A 25244-nucleotide genomic window follows, 5' to 3' on the forward strand; every position below is an offset into this window, starting at 1 on the left:
TTGGAAATGCACTATCCTCCTCTTAAACCAGGATTCACATGCCAGGCTGGAAGTGAGTTAAAGATCTCTTACCTTGGGCATCCAGTCAATAGCTACAGGATGTTTTTAGCTCATTCACCAAACTCCAGCTGAAAGGCTCTCACAGGACCACCTTTACTCCTCCTCCACCCAGGGCAGAATGCCTGATTAGCTGGTTTGTCTTTCTCAGCTCCTCCCCCCTGGTCCAGCAGTGTAAAACTGCCTCCCTTCTCAGGAGGAAACTCTTTAGTCTGCCTAAGTCTAAATAAAAACTAACAGGACACAGTAAAGACAGAAAGAGCAAACAGCGCTCTTCACACGCAGCAAACGATCTCCATAGGCGGTGAAATGTTTAGCATTTTATGAAATATGCTCACAATGACAAAGTTCAGCAGATGGAGCTGGTCTGTCACAGCAGGACTCACATCAGAGGCAGCATTTGTAATGGCATCAGCCAACTAGTCAGACCTGCTAGTTGTCCCTGGTGTAAACAGACAGCTTCCTGCCTCCTCTCCACAACACTACATTTACTATGACAACCATTTCCTTCTCCTCAGTCTCAGAAACTGCTCAGTTTCTACAGTAAAATAACAGATCTCTCCTTCCCAAATTCCTCCTCCTGGTTACTGAAGGTGGCCGGTGAAGTCAGGTCAGCTTTTAAAAGGAGGATACTGCATTTCCAAAGAGGACAAACAAAGCTGATACACACAAACACAAATCAACTTACCTCCTGTAAAGTCACAGACCAAATACTGGTTTCAACCATTGGTGTAAAGACAGTGAAAACAGGATATAAAGAAATTTCTAATACAAAAAAAAAAGTTGCTTATTCTTCATTGGGTTTTTGTTAAGAGTTTTAGAGAGAGATGCTCCCGCTTCCATCACACACGGGGTGGAAAGAAGATGACAAACTCAAAAGCAGTAGGCAAGCCTCAGTTCAGGATGACTGAAAGGCTGAACTCCACCCTCTGCTCCCTTCCAGGCTGCACCAAGGAGCAATTCCTGAGGAGATTAGTGGCCATGATGCATCCTCTCTGTGCTGTACAAGTGGGGTGTAATGAGTCACCAACCTCCTTAAGCAATTCTGTTTCTGTGCAGCAACACCCTGTGCTGCCCTTGGCTCGGGGAGGGTTAGTTTCCTTCATGGTGGTTAGTACATGTTGGCTTTGTGCTGGAAAAGGTGTTGATAGGACAGAGATGGTTTGGTTATTGCTGAGCAGGGCTTGCACAGAGCCAAGGCCTTTTCTGCTTCTTGTAGCTCCTCACCAGTGAGGGGCTGGGGGTACACACCAGGCTGGGAGGAGGCACAGCTGATCCCACCTGCCCCCAAGGGACAGTCCAGCCCACATGGCACCAGGCTGAGTGTGTAAAGCAGGGAGAAAAAGAAAGAGGGGGAACCTTGGAGTGATGGCATTTGGCTTCTCAAGGCACTGGTATGTGTGATGGAGTTCTGCTCTCCCAGAGATGGCTAAACAACCACCTGCCTGTGGGAAGGGGTGGCTGAGTTCCTTGTTTTCCTTTATCTACTGACCTGCCTTCATCTCAACCCACAAGCCCACACGTTTTGTCACTATTATTCTGGGGATTCTCTCCCCCAACCTTGTGGTGGAGTGAGCAAGCAGCTGCCTGAGTTAAATCAAGACATCCAAACCCCAAATCTCTGAGTGTGAACAGCTCCTCAATGATGGAACAAAAACATTATTAAAATTCACTTTCTGGATGTGAGCAAACTGAGGTCTTCATAAACCCAATGGAAAGGGCCCTTGATGTTGGAGGAGCTCCAAAGGAAAATCCTGTGAGCGTCCATCCAGAAACCCAAAAAAGATTTTACAGCAAGCGATCCAGGGAAGCCTCTCAAGGTAAGCAACACAGAGGCTCCTGGAGGCAGCTGTGTTTTCTGTTCGGTGACTGGAGAAGCATTCCCCAAAGTGCCCCAGCACAAGTTTTAAATAAACAACAGACAATGTCCCACAGCCAAACTCATCATGATTTTCCTCATGGTTAACATTCACTTGCCCTGACTGAATAAAAATGATCAGTGTATTCATTTTTGCTTCCCCTTCAAAACAGAGAGAAGGCTGTTACAGAGAAGGCTATTATGTCCAAATTACACATTTATTCACACAACTTCTCCATTGCACAAGGAGGTTGACAGAGGAAAAGGTGGAACAGAACAGCAGCATCTGCTTGCAAAACTCCAGCCCTTCTTTGTACAACTACTTCCTCTTTATTTTACATCAGTTCCCAGGCTCACTTCTGGAATTTTCTCATCAAGTCAACCCAAATCTTCTTACATGAGGCATTCTCAAACACAGAAATAAAACTCCATAATATTTAGAAAAACATCAACCTGAAATCTATTACTATTTTTTCTACACATATGACTCACTTTTCTTCCTAGCTTCTATAGGGAATTTGTAATTTAACCAAAAAAAGTTACAAAATTTGGTGACAAACAACAGTTTAGAACATATTTCACTTTTGCACTTTTTAAAAATCTGACAAAAATATGATAATTTGTTATAAACAATGGAAAATAAAGTGAAAACATTTCCAGAAAAACTTGCACTTTTCCTAAATAATACTTGTAAATACAGAACAAAACAAACACCAAAAAAATGGCACTCTTTAATACTGGTCTTCTGGTAAATCAAACACTAACATGTGAAATACGTGCTGGGCAGGAACTGCTGTGTTTAACACAGCTCATGGGAGCAGATGAACTGAACCTGTCAGGCAAACACAGCTGGTTCCTGGGCCAGGCACTGCAATCCCAGCCCATCTCCCTCTCTCTCAAGAGGCCATCAGGGATTTCCTCTGAGGGCTGTGTCACAGGGAGGTGACACTCAGACATCCTTCATCTCCGCAGCTCACTACAGCCTGTGGGTGTGACAAATTCCTGCTGGTAACACCAACCCTAAAAACTATAGCTAAAACCTATGAATTGATTTAAAGCTCTTTTGCTTCCTGACCCATATGAGGGACATCCTGCAGGGATCTCTACTCCAGTGATCCATTACAAGAAACATCCCCTTCCTAGGCAGCAAAATCCTCACTTTTTTTTGGGATGGGAAACTGTAAAAATGACAAGGTTGTGGGGCACAGCCCACAGAGCAGGAGCTGACAGCAGAGCTGTGCTTGCAGGCAAGGCTGGCTTTTGTCCTTCCCCAAGCCAAGCCTGGCTGCTGGAAGCCCTGCAGAGGTGGTGCCCAAATGAAAAGCATCTCTGATCATGCAGGCTGCAGAGTGCTCTCCTAAAGGACAAGCAAAAAGCAAGGCTGGCTCTCCATGCGCTGCCTGGGAGGATCCACACAATGACATTTTCTTGCTGCCCTTTGGAAACACTCCTGAAATGTCAGTTCCTACAAAACCTCAACTTCACATATCAATAAAATCTAACAAGCAAGAAAAGGAACAAAGAACATTTACAAGCATTTTTCCATCAACTGAAAAACCTGTCCAGACTTTGAAGTTAATATGCAACCAACCTATTACAGGGACTGTCTAATCACAGCATCCTTAAGAGGATCAGATCCAACACAGCTTAATAAAAAAATCCACAGTGAGGTTCAGAAGCACAAGCCAAAACCCTGGGCTGTGATCCTGACTGTGACAGTGACTCACATCAACAGTGGCCCAAGAGTCACTTCCTATATCCTCATTTGCAGCTTGGGATAATGTTCTTCACAGTGCATTGACCAGGATTACCTAGTTAATATGCTTCCACTGAGCTTTAAAGAACCCTTCTTTGTTTCCTAAGCATTATTTTAATTCCACAGTACTATAAGTGAACCACTAGGAAAATACTTAAGAGTTAATCAGCAGCTAGTTGTGGTTTTTTCCAAATAGGTCATACTTGCTATTGGTTCTCAGCAGCTACAGCACTCCTAAGTCTCATAAACAATAAAATCTCCACCTTTTGACAGCCAAAAAACTACACTTAAAATATAATTTTCTCACAGACAAATGCTTGAAAAAAAAAAAAAAAGAGTCAGTTTGACTTTGTACCTGTAAGTTTTCTTTGTCACATTTATGAATTAAGGCACACTCTCTCACCACAGACTTCCATTTTCTGAACGTGGTGCACTTTTCTTATGTTCACAGGCACTGTCAAGCCTCTTGCACTCTGTGTGATTACTCACCCCTCCCCAGCCCTGGAAGACCCCACAACAACCACAGTGGCACTAACATATTAAGGCACAATGAAGAACAGCAGGCAAACAGTACAAGGATATGTAAGAAATGTCAGTTCCCAGCTATCCTGGGCAGCAGGCACTAAAGTGCTTCACCTAGAGCAAACTGAATTGTTCCAAACAGACTGAGGAATAACCAGATCCCAAACTCTCAGTTAAGGCTGTGCCCAGAGGCAGAGCCTCCAGCACACAAAATCTATGGCAGCAGAATGCAGCTGTGACAATGAAAGCAAATACATTGTAAAGATAAGCAAAGCTGACCTGAAATTGAAGAACTGTTCTTTTTCAGTGAACTATCAAGCTATCATATTAACATCTGAACCTTATTTCTGTGCTCCTTTAAAGAGGAATATCCATCACTATTAACTCTATTGCAGTAGTACCTCAGGACCCCAGAAGAGCTCTGGGTCCCACAATTGGTTTTATCTTAACAAAAAAATTACTGAAGCTTGGTATAAAACAGGAATGAATAATAAGGATTGTATCAGCCAAGGAAGAGTTCATCTTCCAAAGTCTCTGTGGATGCCACTGCACACAGCTTGCACTAGAACAATGTGTATTTTCTCCTTTCTGTGTCTGTAGCTGAATCACCCTTTGTTTCTGCGGCTCATGAAGATCTCCCGTAAAAGTGCAACAGCAGGAGAGTTACCTACAAACATATAAACTGAAAGAAGAAAAATATTATATGTGGCTACTTGCAGATGTCTTAAGAGTTACAAATTGTGATTGAAATATTCTTGGGAAAAAAAGACTAAGTCCAAATTTCAAAATGCTTATTCAAGAAAGGGGATGAGTTTGCCTTCACTTCCCTAAGGTCTGCATCCCTGGCACATCCCAGGGAGGTGAGCATGGTACACACACCTCTACTTAACTGCTGGAGACAGCTCACTCCTGGTGGGCTTTACCAAATTCCCATAGAGCATCTCCCTACCTTGTATCTGTCCATAGGATCCTCCTGCTGCAGCTGGCTCTCTCGCATTGTTTGGTACTCTCTCTCATATTTCTTCAGCTTTTTCGTTGGCACCTGTGGAGCAGATTTGGGAAACATGCGTTTAAAAATGAGAGGAATGCTGGAAAAGGTGACTGAAAGCTCTCCCTACCAACAGGAAACTGAGGAAGTGCTGGAGAGCTGCTGCTGAATAAAGTCTCTCCCCACTGTCCCCCCTCCCCTAGTCATTAAGCCCTGTCAAACACTTACCAGTACAGCTCACATCAGAAATCTTTCTGTGCCCACTGCTGCTAATTATTCAGACATTTAAAGGGAAACAGAACTGGAGACATTTTAGTAAGACTAACAAGAAGAAAAAAAGCACAGACAAGTGGGAGAAGAGGAAAGAGGAAAGCACATTTTGATACATATGATTCACCGAAACAATGCTTTAGCAAGACAACTGTTAAAAGTGAGATGAGAACAAAGGAGTGCTCATACAAAAGGACCAGACAATTCCCTGGGGGAGATCCAAGTAATGGTTTTATTGCTGAGAGAGTATTAATGTCTAAATTACAGCCTGTGACCAATGCCCTCATGAAGTCTGGCATCAGAGCCCTCCCAGGCACAGATGGAGATGCTGCAGTGCAAGCCAGCAGAGAGAGATGGCTCAGAGAAATCACAAACAAATTTGGTAAACAGCCATGCAGAAAGGTCAAAACCCAGGCTGCTGGATCCTGGGAACACTTCCACTTCAAACACTGATCAGAAGGAGCCTGTGTTCTTTTCAGCAAAGCATGGGGAGCCTCTGCTTTCCCTTCACCTTCTGGTTGGGTATGCAGTGCTCCCATCTGTCCCTGGAGACCTCTGGCAGCATTACACAGGTCACCTGCTGGCAGCTGGAGAGACCCCTACTGCCATGTACCACCAGAAGTATAAACACAGGCTTTCCCTTGATCTGTCATGCAGATATTCCTATTGCCTGTATTGATCATGCTTAGCTGTCCCTGCTGTGAGGACATGCCACTGTCACCTTGCCTTAGGGCAAAAACTACAGCCAGTGAGCAGAGATCTGAGTTTCTGTGTAGTTTTGGAGCTGTTTTCTCTTTGCTGGTTGTGAGCAGAGATGTGAATTTCTGTGTAGTTCTGGAGCTGTTTTCTCTTTGCTGGTTGTCAGCCCAATGCGTCTTTGCTCTGCAGCACCCAAAGGGACCAAGCAAGTGCTCAGCACTGCTGCAGAGGGAGGTGCAAGTAGCAAACATGAAACCCATGACCTGTAAAGCATTGATAAAGCAGCACCAATTCCCACAATTACTGATGGAACCTGAAATCAGCCCCCTTAAAGCAAACAAAGAGAAAATAATAAAGATAAAAACACGAAGTACATTGGGCAAACATACAAGAAAATTTCACTTTGATGACACTTAATAGGGCAAAACACCATGAAATGAAAGTGACTAAATAAGAGATGCTTTTATACCTTTCAACTGAATAATCCTCCTAACACAAACCCAGCCAACTTTGTCTTGGCTGCAGCCTGAAACTGTTGAGGCAATTTAATAATTGTAAGAATTAGAAATAATCTCAGTATAGTGTTTTAAATGAAACAAACCCATCCAAAGTCTGCTCTATCCCCTCCTTTCACCAGAATTACTGGACTTTCATTTAGAGAACCAGATCAAAGCTCTCCAGCTGAGGTGTGATAAGGACACCCTCCAAACACAGTTCTCAGGTTCTGCTGTGGAGTTTTGTGCTCCACTATGCAACCAGCAGGACATAAAGATAAATACAAGGGAGATTTTGTGGTGCAGCATGGCAGAAAGGCACAACACAGGTGTAACTTAGATGATGATTTGTTCAACCAAAGATGTTCCTGATTCTTGATGCTTTTCATTGAAACCTTTAAAGTACATACAAGAACTAAGTTTCACTACACAGTGAGACAGACAAGACTCCTGTTCACACAGTGAGTGCTTCAGTAAGAATCCTGCCATCGGATGGAACAAGAGATGAAAGATAGGTTTTGTGTCTGTAAATTGATTTTGTGTGTGTAAATAGGGAGATAAAGGTGGAAAGTGAAGGTGAAGATTTCACAGTCCCAACCCTTTACCCCCCTATTCTTATGTGAGCAGTGCTGCCCACCTTAGCCTGGCACTGGGTGTTGGGGGCTTCCTCCTCTCACAACTACCAACCATTTCTTAAAGCCTACTAATTCATTCCATCAACACTTCTCATCTCTGTACTCTCCTCGCTTGTATTTCAGTTCCCAGCTGTGAGCAGGACCACGTGTGGGTGCTCTGGGGCCCTGGAGGGATCAGCTCCCTCATTCAGCACCACAGAGCCATCCACAGCCATGGGCTGGGCTGAGGGTTGGCCTGGCACCCTCTCCAGCAAGGAATCAGCACAGCAACACTTTCCTGGGAATACTGACAGTAAATAATATCTGAAACAAGCATCAGATCATGCAAGCATCAGGCATGACACAGGAAACAGCTTCCAGCTCTTTGAAAGGTGATGTTAGTATCTATTTATGCTACAAATCTTAACTGGGAAGTACCTAAACACAGTGAAAATCTATCTTAAGGGGAACTCCCACCACAAACCAGTCCAACTAATCCACTTATCTTGTAAAATAGAAACTGGAGCAAGTACGCCCAAGAACTTTGGCAGGGACTACACAGCTACTGTCTATTCAGCCACATTTCTCAAAGGAGTTTGATAATTTATTACAGCACTTTCTTCTTCTGAATATACACTAATAAATGGAAAAAAAAATTTAAAAGCCCATTTCCATATTTCCCAATTTAATTCCCTGAAACAGTTTGTGAATTCAACAAGGGATTTCTCAGTAAGCACTTCCATAAGTAAGTGCACAGTGCTAGCTATGCTTCAGTCTTCATGAACTGATCCTGAACAAAGTGCTCATAAATTCTCTGTAAAAGCTTCTGCAATATTGATTCCTTTTTTCTTTCTTTAGCACCATGGGGTATATTGGCTTGAACTGATGCTTATCGAATTTAGGAGACTCTTACAGTGTATAAACATTCCTCATAATTGTTTATCTCAATATCTTATCTCATTGAATTGTTTTATTTTATTGCCTTCAAGTATAAAATCATGTTATAAGTAGTTATATGCAGGGAAACACCCATGCAGAGCATCTTAATAAAACATCCACACAGAAGAACTGAACAAGCAAAACCTCTTCCTGAAAAAACCCAACGGCACCAAATGCTTGAAGGACTCACTGCCTGGTGGGAGAGAAACAAAACCACTTTGGTTTGAGCTGCCCCTCCCTGCTCAGACAGGGCTGGAGAGATTTGCTTCAGTTCCTGGCACTCCTGGGCATGGACAGTGCACATCAGCACCTGCTCAGCTTCAGGAGACCCTTCCCTCACTCTGATTCCTTCAGCTGTTTACAGGATGACCTTGCTGGGTTCATAAATCACACCTGTGACTCCTTCCCGCCCCGTGTTTTATTGCTGTAATGCAGCTGCAGCACTCAGAGCAGGCAGTTATGGCTCTGCTCATTTGACAGCCAAGGAAATGGAAGCAGAGATGGGAAGTGATTTCCTGAACATACTGCAGACAGCCAGAGGCTGATCCAGATAGTGAAACCCTATTACTTGATTTCTGATTTCCAGCACTGAGCAGGGGATCTGTTTCCCAGCTCCCCACTTCCTTTCTCTAGCACTGCATTAACACTCCAAAAATACATTGTCCCACCACATAAAAATGTAGCCAGTATTCTCTATCTCCTCACTCTTAACACTTTGTTCTCTCTAGTTCTCTATCAGTGTAAAAGAAAGAAAAAAAAAGGCAAATTAAGAATGTGTGCAGTACATGCCTTTCTCATTCTTTGAAGCAAGCAACACAATTTTCTGTTTCACTGGTGGTGGATTTGCTTGGTAATTCCAGCAGAGGTGGGGGTCCTGTACCCCTGCAAAGGGGGGAGCCTCCCCAGCCTGCTTTGGGTGGGCAGTGACAGTGACCACGGACACTGGAGCAGCCCAGCCCAGCCTCCTTTTTATCCATCCCACACCCCTGCCCTGCTGGGAGCCCCAGCACAAGCCAGGCTGTCCCCACTGCTGTGAAGCAGGACAATTTCCAGCCTGGGGCCAGCTCAGCCCCTGCTCACAGCCACAAGAGGCTCTCACAAACCACACCACAAGTGCCTCTCTCTTGAGGAGATGGGAGTTACAATTGTGTGTACTTAATTTCCTTCACTTTATGATTTAAAACAGTATCAAGAAGAAATTTCACAATGAGGCTTGCTTCTGCGAGCTTTAAACAGAAGCTCAGCAGATTAGCAATAAAAAATTTCCAATCACACACAGCATCTCAGTTCACACCAAAATTGTGCTATTTTATTCCAGTTAATACTTTAAATACAACTACATCAAGTTCCAGGAAGGAAGCAGCTCTATTTTAAGGAATACAGCTCTATTTAAGTACTTTATTAAGCCAAATGAAAGTTGCAGTGTAACAAAATTAGATTAAACATAACTGACTTGGTGCTACTCATCTAACTGGTCATAATCATGAGCAACTGTATCACCCCCTCCTTAAAATGTGGCTGGCCATAAGCAATGCAGAGTATGTTTCCATACCTATCTAGGAATAAGGCTCAGAAGTATATAAAGCCATTTATTTTTCTCCTGGGAGGAGGCAGTAATGAAAAAGAAAGAACAAACCCCACAGTACTATGCTAACACAACATGGACTGGATTGGACTTTAAAGGGGGGGAATGGGATATTGTATTTAGCTGTTATGCAGTACAATCTAAACAACTCTATCTCCAGTGAGATCTTAGCCACAAGCATGAAATCTGAAAGGGAAAATTGTAATTTTTCTCTAAAAACCTCTGTTTGGGGTGGGTATTCTGCACAGAAAACCTGCAACATCCATTTGTAACAATTAATATAGGATTGACATCAGTTGCCTAAAAAGAAATTCCAGGCTGGAGCACAGCTTGAACAATTCCCAACTCTCCTTTGACACCATGCAGGGAAGGGCTCACTGGCAACAGGCTGTTTTAGCAGTCTGAAAGCCCTGGAAGAGCCTCCCTCCAGTGTTTTCACCATGCTGCAGTATCCCATTCATCCCACACATCCTGCATCCACCCCACATTGTAAAGCTCCTTCAGCACCACCTGATCCCTGGTTTTTGGGGCACAATAAAAGCCCAGCTGTCAGATGATATTTTACCAACTAAGCCAGAAGGAAGGAGTTGTTCCCTGAAATTCCTTGGAGAGATGTCCTGCTGAATGCAGGCCTGAGCACCTGCGACACATCAGCATCTCTCCACCTCGTGTCTGGAAACAGAACTGAGAAAAATGCTCTTTTTGTCACAGCAAAGCAGCTCCACCCCAGCAAACCTGAGCATCCCTTCCATGCAGGGGGAGATGTTTCTTCTTGCTGCAAGTCGCCTCCTTGCCAGCTCTGTACGTTTAAGAATTCCTGAAGAGTCTTCAGGATTACAGAAAGCCAAATGAAGGCAAAGGAAACCAGCACTGCTGTGAATTTTGTTTGATTTCTCTGCATTAGTCCATTATCAAAATGTCTCAATTGCAATGACACATTTGAAGGAATTTATAGAGACAAGAGAAAGGCAGGTTGCAAAATTTACAGAGCACCTGCACAATTTACTGTGATTCAAGCCAGCAGCAGCAGAGTCAGTGACGCTGGATCATTTCCAACACCAGATCCTTTGTCAGATTTTAATCTCCACAATGTATTTCCATTCAGGAAAATCCACTGAGCCAGGTATCGCCCATTATTCTTCTGCAGTCCTGCTGTTTAAAGATCTGCTTAGTTAGGCTCAGTTAGCAAAACATTGAACTGAGAGTAAGCTGAGACAGAGAGATGTTCAATAAGCCCCATTGTGCAGCAGTCCTGCAGCACCACAGGAAAAGAGAATTTGGATTCTCTGAACTGTAACTCTAAACACCAGTGTGTACTTTTACACTGACCACAGTGCCTGTGTTGGAGAGGCTGCAGGGGAACCTTCACCTACAAAAAAAGGGCCAAGGAAAGGATGGTCTGCCTGTGGCAGATGCTTTTCAGAATCCCCAAAATGTCTTCCTGCCATCAAAAATTCATTTGACAAATAAGAAATCTTACATAAGAAATCCTACATATTGGCAAATAAGAAATCCTGCAAAACAAATACATAGGCTTTCCTAATATTTATCTACTATAGATGTGTAACAGCTAGGGCTCTCTTGTGTACAGTTGTTATCATCTCTTAGACAACAAATAGGAGAAAATTCCTAAGCAAAAAAAAGGGAAAAATCCTAACCTCCAACACTGTCTGATAAAAGTATCTTTACAGTTTTAAGAGTCTTCTCTAGCACTGGCTTCACTTCCACCCGAGGGATTTATTTTATTAAAAGCCAGACCCTCCCAGGAGTATCCAATAACCATAAAGCATGAATTAAAAATCTCAGGAAATGGGTCAAGAAGCCATTGTGAAAGGGAATCATTATCGAGTGACATCTTTCATTTTTGGTCAATGACATTCTGGGTCTTTCTCAGCCTCATCAAAGATCCAGCACTATCAAACACTACATCAGTGGCCTGCAAATGAAAGACAGAATCCAACTAATAAAATTTGCAACTGACACACAGAAAGAACAGTGCAGAGGAAGAACCAGAAACTGTACACATGTATTTGAATTCCTGAAAGTAGCTTCCTCAACTGAAACACACCCCTGTGCTGGCTACAGAGCACATGTCCACAGGACTTTTCTGCAGCTTGAAGCTGGGATGGAATCCCATGAGGAGATGGGAAGGGCAGAGGATGAGGTAGTGGGAGGCACATGCTGGGAAAGCAGCTTGCCATTGTCTGGGCAAGACCCAGCTCTTCCTCCACAGCCCTTTCCTCTCACCTCACTGTTTGGTGGCAAGCCGACCAGAATAAACCTGTAGAAATATTTCAATTTAATTATTTGTGAAAATGTTCATTGCATCAATACCACTGATAGTTCAGCCCTACAAGCAGCTGCTCAGGAGGACAGAGAGCAGTGTGGGACTGGGAATAAACACTGGTACAGAGAGAAGGGAGGGAATAACAGACCACCTTACTGCCAAATGTAACTCTGCTGTCAGAGGCAGGCTGCAGCAGAAGGGCTGGTGCAAGTCCTGGGATGCACAAGGACAGGGGAAAGGAAGCTGACCAGGGAGGGTCAGCCCTGGACTGTCACTCAGACCCATGCTGTAATACTGCATCTTGTCCTCAGAGAGGCAGCTGGGGAAAAAACTGAAGAGGATGTAGAGCAGAGCCCCCAAAATGTTCATGCAGAGTGTAAATGCCTCACAGTGAGAGATTTAAGAGCTCAGAATCCTCAGCACAAGGGGGCTGCTCCAAAGACAAGGCAAGAGGATTGGGACAGAATCTGGCAGCGACTGTCCACAGGGGAGGGAGGGACAGAGGTGGGGACAGCTTCCCTAGACAGCCTGAAAGCAGGATCCCTTCTTGTGCTGGAAAGTAAAGGGTTCAGACAAGGATTGGATCTGTGGAAAGAGCCAACTGCCATAAGAGTGACCACCCAAACTCCCTTCCTCCTCTGGCAGCAGCTCCAGGGAAAGATGGACTTCAAAAGCTGCCAGGGACTCTGTCATGCAAGGCTCCACCCAGGCAGAATTAGAGATTCAAGGAAAAACTGCGACTGGAAGGGCTCCAGGGGGCACAGGAACCAAGCTCCCGCTCAGGCAGGGCAGGTTCAAAGCCAGAGCATGCTGCTCCTGAAGGCCTGCAAGGATGGAGATGCCAGGGTCTCCCTGGACAGGACTGCTTCCCTTGTGCTGAGCCAGAACTGCAAATTACACCCACTTGTCCAATGCAATGTCCTGTCACTGTGTGCCCCAGAGTTTGGCTCTCTGCTTTCTATGAGCTTTTTTGAGGTGGCTGGAGACTGCAATTAGATCCCTCCTGAGCTTTCTTCTCCTCAAGCTAAATGTCCCAATTCTCCCATCCTTCACCATGCAGTCACACCCTCCCTTTCCCATCAACCTTCCACTCCACTTGCTTTAGCCTGTGAATATCCCTGGTCCCTGTGGGCTCAGGAGGATTCAGGGACAGACACATTTCACTGGCACCTGTATGTGTACAGCCAGCCTTGGGCACTGCAGAGCACATGTTATCCACCAACTCCCAGCCTGCCCTCATGCTGTCCAGAGATGCAGTCCCCATCCTGCAGAGATAATGGAGTTTATCTGCTGGAACCCAGGAAATTGTTGTTTATTGTTTCTCACCTATAAAATTCTTTCTCCGATCCACTGAGGTCTGTCTGGCAGGTTGGGTTGAGGCATACTGCCCATCCTTAGGGCAGTGTTATCTTTTATACTAAAAACTACATGTACACTATTTACAATAACTTCCCAATACCTATCACCTACGTTAGACAGTGAGTTTCTACTCTAAACCAATCTAAAAGTGCCAACATCACAGCAGAAGATGGAGGCTAGGAAGAAGGAAAAAGGACAGGGCATGCCTAAATTTCTCTGACTGCCCTGGGGCAGAGAGACCCTGCCAAGGGGCTCAGAGACCTTGGCACAGAGCCCAAGGCCCCTGTGCCTTTGATTTAGCCCTTGGAAAAACGATTACCAACTTTTATATGAAGAATTACAAATCATTAAAATTTAAGTAGAATAATAGTTAGTTTGTCACAGCATGAAAAATAGATTTCGGAGGTTTTTAGAATGGAGGCTCAGGGTCCCAAGATGGAGGAATTTGAGTGTGCCCTGTTTTTCCTTTTTCCTAGCCTCTATATTCTGGGTGATGCTGGCATTTTTAGATTGGTTCAGAGTAGAAACTCACTGTCTAACGTAGGTGATAGGTATTGGGAAGTTATTGTAAATAGTGTACATGTAGTTTTTAGTATAAAAGATAACACTGCCCTAAGGATGGGCAGTATGCCTCAACCCAACCTGCCAGACAGACCTCAGTGGATCGGAGAAAGAATTTTATAGATAAGAAACAATAAACAGCCTTGAGACCAAGAATAGAAGAGCTCTGACTCCTTCTTCAGCTGCCAGGCTGGGAAAAGGGACTTTCTGACACATCTTGGAGTCACTCTGACCAGCAGAGATTCCGAGATTTATCCTGCTCAGGATTCTGCATTTGCCTTTGCACTTGCTGAACCTCAGCAAGCTCCTCTCAGCCCAGCACTGACCCTCTGGTTTCTGCCCCCTGGAAAACAGGGTGCATCCTCTGCTAGTGTCTTGGCCCAAAGATGTTAAACACAGCCCCACTATCAACCCCCAAAAATGTTCAGCTCCCTGCGAGTTGGACTTCAACCCATGGATGACCATGTACAGCACTTCTCCCAGGCCTCCCAAGTCCTTCACCCGCTTTGCAGCTCACCCACCCACTCTAAACCTCCTCAGTTCAGCTTTGATGAGAAGCTGAGAGCTCAGAAATCCTTATGGCAGGGTATGCCAGTGTGCAACCACAAATTCCTTCTATGAAATGGCTGATAATTCCCCTGAATAGAGAGCTAAACACAGCAAGGCAGGCAGGAAAATGGAAATACAATGAAGCTTTCCACAAGAACGTCCTTCAGCTCTGGATTAAGAGGATTATACCACTTAGAATAGCATTTTTATAACCCCTTGAGTCCAAGTTTTCTGCAGATAAACCGAGAATTGAAATTCCCCACAGTAAAGCTGCTCAATTCTTGCACAAACTACACAGCAGCCCACTTATATATGCTGCTCTCCCTGTCTGTGCAAAGTAGGTTCAGAACAACTTGAAATTCTGAAAGCAAGACCACACAGCAAAACAACTGCATTTCATGGTGACAATGCAATATGACTAATTTTGTTATATGTAATAACATATATATGTATTATAATAGAGGTAATAATTTATAATATATATAATATGATTTTATTATATTATATATTATAATATGCTTTATTATAATATGTTTCACTATTACACAGTGAAACATATTTAACAAAATCTTAGATCATATCCACATCCTGTTTAATTGTTTAAGAGCATCCGAACAACATTATAAAAATACTGCTATGCTTTCCAGTGAAAAATACAGCTAGAAGGGATGAGCACAGATAATTCAGATGGCTACAGATGATGGTGGATAGCAAGAGATAATTCTGACTGTGCCTAAGTTCACGGCACTGGCTGTGCCAGAAGGGCTGGCCTAAAGCACAAGGAATCAGCACAGCTCTCACCCAGCCTGGTTTGGTTTCGGTATAAACCCTTTGTTACCTCACTCCATGACACGTGGCTCTCTGTGCAGGGGAGAATCCTGTGCACTCCAGCCCCTTGCACAGCCCAAAGGAACTGCAATAAATTACTTGTAATGCCAGAAACCTTCCAACAACACCATCCCAGCCACAGAATGAAAATCTTTACAGAACTTTGTTTTTTATTCTCTGCAACTTGAGTGTGTAATAGAAAAGCTTTTCAAAATAATTGAAACTGCATTTTGCAAACCCAGCAGATGAATCCCAGATTGCAACACAGCTGTGCTATTAATATGAGCTCTTAGAATAAACAAAACCTGAACAAATTCTTCCTGCAGAACATCCCTTTGTGTACAGACCACACCTTTGTGCAAGCTGGTGAAGTGACTGTGAGAGAGTCAACACAATTTGCTCCAACTTATCCTGACTCTCAGCTTGTCCAACAGTTAAATGCAGCAGCAGAGAACCAAAAGAAACTTTCTGAGCCATCAGGTCCTGTCCCTTCATAGTGCAGACCCCCATGCATTGTCTACTCCTATCACAATCCTGAGGACAGCTTCATTTTACACCTCTGCAGGTTGTTTGCACCATTATTTGCTTAGTTAATATCCTTCAAAAACCAGTTAAAAAAGCAGTTAGGTGTTTCCTATATAAACCAAACAAAAACCATATTTCTTAATTTCTTTACTAGTACATAATGCACTGAAACATGGAATCCCAGAATAATTTGGGTCAAAGAACCTTAAAAACCATCTTGTTCCAGCCCTTTGCCGTGGGCAGCGACACCTTCCACTAGACCAGGCTGGTCAAAGTCCCATGTTAATACACAGATATGTTAATACACTTTGATTCCAGGAAAAAAAAATGTTGATCAGAACAAACCCTTACAGTGAAGTCAATTAGTCAGATCCTCTAAATAAAAGTAATAATGATACTTTTCCTCCCACGGTTGTTCTCTGTTTACTAGGAGATAAGTAGCTAGTTCACAGAGAAATGTTTCTCATCTTATTTTCAGAGTGGCAGAAATTATCTGGAGATGTGATGTGGTGCTTTCACACCAGTTCCTCTCTCTCCTGGTCACTCACAGCTGATGCAGAGATACAGAACACAGCTCCTGTTACTTGTGCTCTGCAGCTGCCCAGACCGGCAGAGCCAGCCCCGAGCCCATCCTGGCAGCACTTCCCAAAGGGTTAAATCACAAGGTAAGCCACCATGAAAGGTCATCTCACCACAGGGATTTTAATTCAGCAACTACAAGTGCTAGCTCTAGAACACCCAGCAGTTCAGGGCAGGAATCCCCCAGGAAAAACCCTCTGTTGCTGAAAGAAACTCCCAGAGCTGCCAGTACCAGGCTCGGGTTAATCCTATTGCAACACCAGGTCCCGTCTCAAGGAGATCCTACTCTGGCCCTCCAGGCAAAAAACACAGGCTGCCACAGCCAGCAGCTCAGGCAGGGCAAGGGAAAGGCTGTGGCTGGACAGTGAATTAAGGGGCACCACATATTTAAAAATATCCAGCAAAGGAAAAGTGTGTGACTCCTGATATGCTTGTTAACCAAAGCCCAGCCCTGATGATGACCACATACTGAATTTCTAGATTTCTTATCTGTTTGATGTCATGGACCTTGAAAATTCTGGCCTAAAGAAGGTCAGAGGCATGAAAAAGCATCATAATAAAAGGGATTGGGCAGAATTCTGGTTTTCATTCATACTACACAAGATGCAGGAAATGACTTCATGCATCTTAGATCTCCTGAGCATGGAGAGGCAGAAAAACCCCAGCAGGAAACAAGCACAGAGATGCTTTACCCAAGATACAGTGAAGCAAATTTTCCTTTTCTGAGAACACCTTCCTTTGTCCCAGCAGAGGAACTGACTGGGTACAAACACACACCCAGTCCCAAATCTGCACACATGAGCACTTCTTTGGGCTGCTGAATTTGTATTTAGCCTGAAATGCTAACTGTGCCTGCTTGCACATTAACACCTATACATACATTTTTATTCTAAAATACTACCTCTGACTGCTTCTAGGCATCCTGGCTCCCACGTGGGCTCAGCTGTAGGATCTGAGGCCAAAAATGAACTCTTGCACCCAATTTCAGAGCCTGCAGCTCCCTCCAAGCACTGAGATCTCCATGACAGAGGGAGACGACCACACTCTACATGTCACTTACAGAAGTGATATGCTATTTACAAAGAAATATCACATTTCATTCAACTAAAAGTTTTTTACATATATTTATGCTGATTTTGAATTGTTTAAAAGTGAAACATCACCATTCTCAAGGAAGGGACTGATTCTCTCAGATTTAGTGATGAGAGTACCTGCACCCCAGAACCAGCATCTACCCTGAGCTCTTGACTTACATTCTAAGAGTCTGCAGCTAGATTGGCTTAATTATTATTCAATTATTCCAATTATGTAAAAAATATTATTTTAACTATGACCCTACTGAGCAAATCATCTTCTTCTAAATTTAGAAGTTAGAATTTCTTCTTACAACTTCTAAAGAGATTATTAAAATCTCTTCTGAAACAGATTATTTTCATTTTGTTGATGCATGACAGCAAATTTCTGAAAAAGAGAAACTGAAGAACAAAGCAAGGCACTAAATAGTAAAGTTTTCAACAGAAGGACTTAACCTTGATCATTACTGGCAAAGGAGGAACACCTACCACAGCTCTGGGTTTGCTGCCTGCCACCAGGCTGGCCAGCAAGTCCTCATCGCGCAGCTGCCCAAACACGTGGGCATCGTAAGCCACCACCATGGAGACCTCTTCCATCATCTTGGCTGCCCTCAGCAGGTCCCAGCCCAAGGCTCAGCTCCTGTCAGTTGTTCACGCCCAGCTGGAGACGCTCCTGGGGAAGGAGTGTCACCAGAGAGAAAACGTGACCCAGCAGATCGGGTTTGCCTCCCAAGGGCGCCTTCGGTATCACGGGAGGCACACAGGGCACACCTGCTCCCACTCCCAGCACCTGGCTTGCAAAAGGCTTCTGCTGAAGTCTGGAGGAAGGCAGGAACCTCTTTTAGTTCCAGAATTAGGCCAAAGATGAAGCAGCAGGAGACAGAACAGATTAGTATTAAACAAGGCAAGATCTGTCAGACAGCACTGAAATCACGGCTGTGCTTCTCCAGTTTGGTAGCAACTGTTCATTCTTTATGTCCGGTTTTCTCCCATGAAAGATGATATTCCTGTCAGCAGAGTCTTTCCTTCAAACAAATTGCTGCTTCTTCCTTTCCAACAAATTGCTGCTTCTGGATTATTTGTAAATTCACAGAGATTGGTATAATGCTGATTTCTTTCAAGCACTCCTTGAAATTTTCTGCCAGTTTGTAAATCTCTCCTTTAAAATCTGTTAAAACACACACTTCTGCTTTTCTGCAGATCTCAGCTGCATTCTGTACTCTGTAGATACTTTGATTTTAGCAGGAAGATGGCATTAAGTCACAACCCTCCAAAAAAGTGTCCTTCAGTTTCCATGTGTCATAACGGGTAAAACAGCCCCGAAAAACTCAACAAGGCTGTAAAACTCTTTTGTGAATAAACTGGTATTTCGACAAGTGAAATGAAAACAATTTATGCAATTAAAACTTCCCACAGAATAAGCTTTTTAACTCAGATCTGGCACTGGTCTTGTTTTAGGTAAGAGGTAATGTTATCTCTTGTCTTTGAATCCTAAATAGCGGAGCAGCCTCCCAGATTGCTCCTGATTTCTCAATAATTTATCATAACTTCTTTTATCTATCTGACACAGAGCAAAAACAGCACAAGGAGACAATAAAAAAATAAAAAGAATCAGTACTCTGAAAACTACAAATGAAAATCTGGAAAACAATACAGGATTTGAAGAAACAAACAAAATGTCCCAGAAATAACTCCTTTCAGGACAATCAGGCAAGGTAAAACTCCATCCACTACATTTTTATCTTCTCTAGAAGCCTTTTCTTCCTGGTGAAAAATCATACCTGCTCAAGAAACAGAAATCATTCTGGCTGTCCATTTGTCTCCAAAAAGAGTCCGTGCTGAATGCAAAAAATCTGATAGAAATGTCCAGTGCAGGTTGGTGTGGCATATGGTTACACTCCTGCTTCCCAGAATGAATAGTCAGACCCACCTTGCTTTTTTCTCCTCTCTTCCTGGAGTATGGTTATCAAAGATTGCAGCTATCTAAATAGCACCAGGTGCTATTTGCATTTGAATAGGAAACTTGAGCAACAGCTCTAGCGGGCAGGATTAAAACCCTAACATCTCTTCTACTTATATAGTGGGGAGAAATTACATGTTATTGCTAGGAAACAGAGAGTTCTAATAGGCTTATGGCAAACAAAAAATGCAGCACTTGAGGTTAAACTCTTGAGACTAAAGCAGATTCTGATCGTGCTTAACCCTTGCAGGATGAAGAAAGATATTTTTCCCTTAAAACGCACCTATAGTTCATTATTTCCTTGTTTTTCTTCAAAGGCGAATTTTTTCCAAAGAATTAATTAATTCCTGCAGTAGAAAGACTTCATACTCCAGCCCGGCTGACGAGAAGGTGGCTCTCCGTGTCACCTGTAGAAAATCCCTACCTGCTGTTCCAAACACAGCTCGGCTTTTCTGAAGCCTTTAAACGCTGCTTCCTCCTCACCTCCATTACCTGGGGGGGTTTGGGATCTTCCTGAAGAGCGAGTTCTGATCGTGGGGCTGCTGGTGCCCCTCCCTGCTGTGCTGCTGGAGCTGGGTCCCTTCCCAACCCCTCCCACCCAGGGGCTGGCACCTGCCCAGGTAGGCAGAGGAGGGAGCAGGTGCTGGAACAGCAAACGTGCCCGTGTTAATGAAAGACCAATTTAGTGCTGCAATAAGGGCACGAGGTGGAGGATGCAAATTGTCAAACGTATTCCACGGCTCAGCCAGCCGAACCCCTCCCCTGATTTAGCCAACAGGCATTTCCATTTAGAAGGAATTATTTACCTTCTTCTTTTCCTCTTTAGACAGAGAGGTTACAGTTATTTAACAGAACTACATCTGCATATTATTGTATAATTAGTTCAGTAATTCTCATACCTATTCATAACAAAGGGATTACAATTTTGGCATGTTCTAACTAGCAATTGCAAGAACTAACAACTGATTTGTGACGTTGGCTGATGCATCTCTTTAAATAGAATGTTTTTCAGTTGTTTCAAGCTAATGAAGCCGAGCTGCCTGCAAATCCTGTGATCCTCCCTGATAACAGCCTATGCTGTACCCTGAATCAGCACACAAAATTCTAACTATCAAGCCAGGTAAATGAAATATTTTGAATTAAACTGACCAAAGCAAACGCATCCAACCAGACACAAGTGCATCTTGCTCACACCTGAGTAGCTGGAAGGGAGAGGGCAAGCACAGGTACCCACCACGTCCCTAGGCCACACTACACACTCCTCCCAGCCCCTCCATACAGAGCCTTCTCCCCTGCTGGGCTTTTTGGGTGCTGAAGTGATGAATAATCTACCAAAAGACAATAAAACCCACGCAGAAGATTCATATTTCCTTACAGCAAAGAGCCAATCTCTGCCTAACACCACATCTACCTTCCTCAAGGACCAGGAACGCAGCCCCCTCCATGACACAGCTGTGAAATCCTACCTCTAAAGCAGGAATTTTTGGAGAAGCCGTGCAACCAAGCAGTCAGGAGACAGAGGAGAGCCAGCAGAAGGACAGGTGAGCTGCAGAAAACTGTGAAGTTGTTAAGGTAAGGAGCTCTAATTGCAGTTGTTGGGATTTATATGCCGGTGGTTAATAGAGGTGAACGGAAAATTCCTGAATTAAGCAAACCAGCTCTCCTAGCAAAGCAGAATCCTGCTCACTCCCAAGATAAATTCATTCTCACTCCACCCCCAGGAATGTCTTGCTGCTATCTGACAGGGATAGGATCTTCTGACAGACGGGGAAGTGAGGTATGTGCAGCTCCTTGGTAAGCCTCCCTTCCTGCCACAGCTCCAGGAACACAAAGGCCCTTTCTGTGATTTGCCTCTCATGCATTAATGAATCCGGGAAGATCACAGCCGTCTTCAGAGAAGGAAACATAAAACCCCTTTCAGAGCACTTGGAATGGCATTTGGCAGTCTTCAAGATAAGTTCACATGTCTTTTCCCCCCAGTGGGAATGATAATGATAGTATCAGCTCTTCTTGTAATTCTGAATGCACAGGAAGGGCTTTTTCAGACCCATCCAGCTAGTGAAAACCACCTGGTTACAAGTCAGACTCTGTGGATCACACACACGGTTCTATTCTCTTCTCTCCCACAAAGGGCTTGCCAACCATCAGAGAGCAGCAGAAACTGGAGCTCTGTTCCAGTTTTAGACATGCTTCTGGATTCCACGTGATGCTGGAATGCAGAGTCACCATGGCTCTCAGGAATGACCTGCACCATTCCAGAAATGCAGTTTCCAGGCTCTGACTGATCGGTGACTGCTTCCCCAAGATTTATTTTTATTATTTAAAATGTCAAATTAGCATGGCCTATTTTTTTTTTCCCCAAAAGAAGTGGGTGTATGCACCTGTGTTTCTCCTAAAATAATTCTCCAAATGTGTGGAAAAATCTGGGCTTGATGTGCGTTAGCACATACAGTTACAGGGGCAAATCCTCCCTATTAGCTAGCACAACTGCAAACGCATTTCTGCAGATTAAACCCAGCAAAGCCATCCCACTGGAGAGGGGGAATGTGCTCTCCCAGGGTGGCAGAGGTCAGCGTGGTGGAATTGCTGAGGCATTCCTGACACACCGGTGATGCACTCCCCCTCAATGGAAGTGTGTAGCCCAACACAGGGAAGAGCTGAGGACTTGAGAATCTTCATTTCATGGTGCCAAATACCCAAATTCTCCTCTCCCAGCCTCCCCAAAACTGCTGCATGTCACTACTCATGCTTCCAAGCAACAACTGCTGCATAAGGATTTTCTTCCACAGTGTTCCTATAGATGATCTTTAAAGAAATAAAGTGAAACTCTCTATCAGCCACACCCCAAAACTCCAAAGGGGGAAGCGCAGTGCAGCTAATCACTGCCCAGCCTACTGCAGCTCACTCCCTGGATATCTCTAAGCTCATTCAACTAATTCTGTTCTGCATCTTCCCTCCATTCCTCACTGAGGTGGTTATTAATACTTGAAATCTTAAGGGTTTGGGTCAAATTTCCTCTTCATTTCTGGTTTTACATAACTTAGAACTACAGCTAAATAAGGCATGGCCAAAATAAATCTGCCTCTTTTGATTTCTACAACCACACAAACATGAACAAGATTAAACAGCAGCATAGCTGGGACACCAGCCTACAGGTACATGCTCATTATTCAACTCAGTCCATTCCAGATTATTTTGAACCTTTTAAAATGAATTCATGAACCTCTTTTGATTTTTAATTTATTAAGTTCACATTTTTACTTCATGTGTTCATTTATCTTTCCTGTCCTGCCACTATCACTTTTTCTAAGGCCAACAGAAGTAATTTCCTCTCTCCAGCTAGGCTTCCTTTAGGTGTGAATTGTCTGCCAGAAATATTTTGCTTCATGAACTTCCTTCTTGCCTGCTGAGAATCTGGGTTAGAGTTGCATTGACTTTTTGCTTGTTCATGTTTTTTCCAGTGGCAAAGGCAGCACAGGACTCCAGCAGAACCATCAGTGAATTTTATTGCTTAGCCCCACAAGGAGCTATGGTGTGATAGGTGACAGAGGAACAAGGAAAGAACCAGACATCCCTGAGCCAGAATTGATACCAAGTAAAGGAATATTGAATCTTAGTGTGAGTTTTTGAAAATTCTAAACAGATTTTACAGGATATTTGGGGCATACTTTGTATTTACCTAATGTAGCAAATTGAGCTGAGCATATTTCCTCTCTCCCCATGCTTTTGTTTTGGCAAAATAGGGTATTTTTTTTCCTGTTTGGAAAAGCAAGGGGTGGTACCAGTGAGCTCCCCAACAGGCAAACTCTCCTCCATCCCAATGCCCTCTGAGTGGGCCAGAATAGTCTGGAGTAGTGAGAACACTACAGAAACCATGCAAAAGGAACAGGCAGAAATTCCTCATCTGCCTTGGAGCATAATTTCCTAAAAAACAGCAGGCTTCTGCCAGCTGTCTCCTGTGTCACCCCTTCTCTTTGGGGACCCTTTTTTATCTCCCTGCAGTTCCATGACAGCAGACATCCACAAGCAACTCAACTCCCCAGCTCAGAGACGTGGTGACAGCTCCAGAGCAGGACCAGGGACCCTCCCACACCTGCCCCACAGCCATGGCTAGTGTCTCCTAAACCTGTGCAAGCCAAATCACCACCCTCAACTGCACAATGGGCAAACATTAACAACCTGTTTGCCATTACAAGTGTCCCTGATGTTCCCTGGGGCTACTAATCCAAGAACCGAATAATGCCTGCACGGCATTTAAACCACACAAATGGCATTTAGAGCTAAATTCCACAACAAACTCAACGCTACCTGGGAAATGTATTTTAAACTTGTTGCTTTTATCGCTTCACTTGGTAAAGAAAAGAAACCAAAATTTGAAAAGAAACTAAAACGGGTCAAGCATATTATCCAAGGAAATTAGCATAAGAGTTGTATAGGGATGCTTCGCACTTACAACGATTTACATGGATTTCTGGCCTGGTTTCAGTACAGGTTGATTCAGGGATTTCACCCAAATAGCCTGGTGTCTTTTCACTTAGAGCAAACAAAAGATACTAATTATAACATCAATCAGCACATTAAATAGCAACATCTCTCACACAAAGAGACTCACACAGGGCTCAGGATTCCATCTCTCCATGTTTTTCATTCTCTTTCCAAAGAGGGGTTAATAGTCCTTACCTATGTCCCTAAGGAAGACTAATAAAGGTAAAAATAACGGAAAATGGAGAACTCTAAGCTGTACTATTACTGATGTTGAGTGTCAAGTTTGCTGCAGTGCTGAAGCAGCCATGCTGCACAGGGAGAATGCAGTGACTTGTTCACCTAGATGACCTGAAGTGCCCTGCTTCAGGTCACATTTTAGTATCTTCACTGACCATCAATTTGCACCTGACCTTCAGTCTGGGACAAGAAAAAAGAAGGGGAAAGAAGGAAAGGCTGGAGAACCAGATGCCATCAGAAATTCTTGAAGTTAAGTAACAGGAAGAAAAAGGCAAGACCCCATCACATCCTCTGCTCATCAATCCCACAGGAGCTGGCCATGCACAAGCTCACCTTGGCTGCGCTGGAACCTCACTGACACCCTGACAGGAGCCCTAAGGGAAAGCTGAGACATTTCTATATGGAAACAGCACGATGGTAATGGCATATTCCCAAAACAAAAAATAAATCTGCCCCATGATTGCTTGAAAGATGAGATAAGGAGTAATTAAGAGTGAAGTGATGTGGGTGAGCAGGAAATGGCACATGGTGTCAGCCAGGCTAGGCTAAACCAGGCAGACCAGTCCAGGCACCTTCCCTGAGCTTTAGCAGTCAGTGGGACTGTGAGACACAGTCTAGACTGAGGCATGCCTGATGACTCTGAAATGAGATCATTTCATGCATTTTGCATTAGAAGTACAAACTACTGCCACCTTCCAGGAGAGTGCCATGGCCCTCAATGCTGGAGTTAAAAATCAAGGCATTAACTTGGAGGTCACAGGACTGAGTGCAGCCTAAAAACATCCAGCAAACAGCACTTGCTGGTAAATGTAGATACCAAAGGTAACAAACAGCCAGCTGATACAGAGAAAACATTTGACCTGAGACCCATTTCCTAGGAAAGGCAGAAAACAGCTCTAAGTCCCTGTACTCCCCTGGACAAACTCCCTGGCAATTTGCACAGGTCAGCTCCAGGGGAGAAAGGAAGATCAGGACCGTGCAAGCAGATCAGCTGTATGAGCCTACCAGTAGTATCCACT

At 43.9% G+C, this 25244-nt stretch overlaps 1 protein-coding gene and 1 long non-coding RNA gene across 12 annotated transcripts in view; one reads left to right on the forward strand and one right to left on the reverse strand.

The window, feature by feature from the left end:
• RABGAP1L (RAB GTPase activating protein 1 like) overlaps positions 1-25244 on the reverse strand; it is a 229596-nt gene that overhangs the window by 13144 nt on the left and 191208 nt on the right. For 7 of the 11 annotated variants that reach the window (XM_064719782.1, XM_064719785.1, XM_064719784.1 and 4 more), the window contains one exon: positions 5143-5235. In XM_064719782.1, the coding sequence (XP_064575852.1) occupies positions 5143-5235 (93 nt within the window). Of the gene's footprint in view, positions 1-72; positions 4876-5142; positions 5236-18032; positions 18869-20969; positions 21190-25244 lie in introns of those variants that run through there. The other 4 variants (XM_064719792.1, XM_064719791.1, XM_064719786.1 and 1 more) reach the window with 4 other exon arrangements.
• Positions 20509-21634, forward strand: LOC135451014 (uncharacterized). Its single transcript, XR_010441196.1, has 3 exons — positions 20509-20623; positions 20925-21044; positions 21225-21634. It is a non-coding gene; the product is annotated as an uncharacterized LOC135451014 (long non-coding RNA).

This window comes from Zonotrichia leucophrys, chromosome 8 (genome assembly GCF_028769735.1).
Source record: "Zonotrichia leucophrys gambelii isolate GWCS_2022_RI chromosome 8, RI_Zleu_2.0, whole genome shotgun sequence".
Taxonomy (NCBI): Eukaryota; Metazoa; Chordata; class Aves; order Passeriformes; family Passerellidae; genus Zonotrichia; species Zonotrichia leucophrys.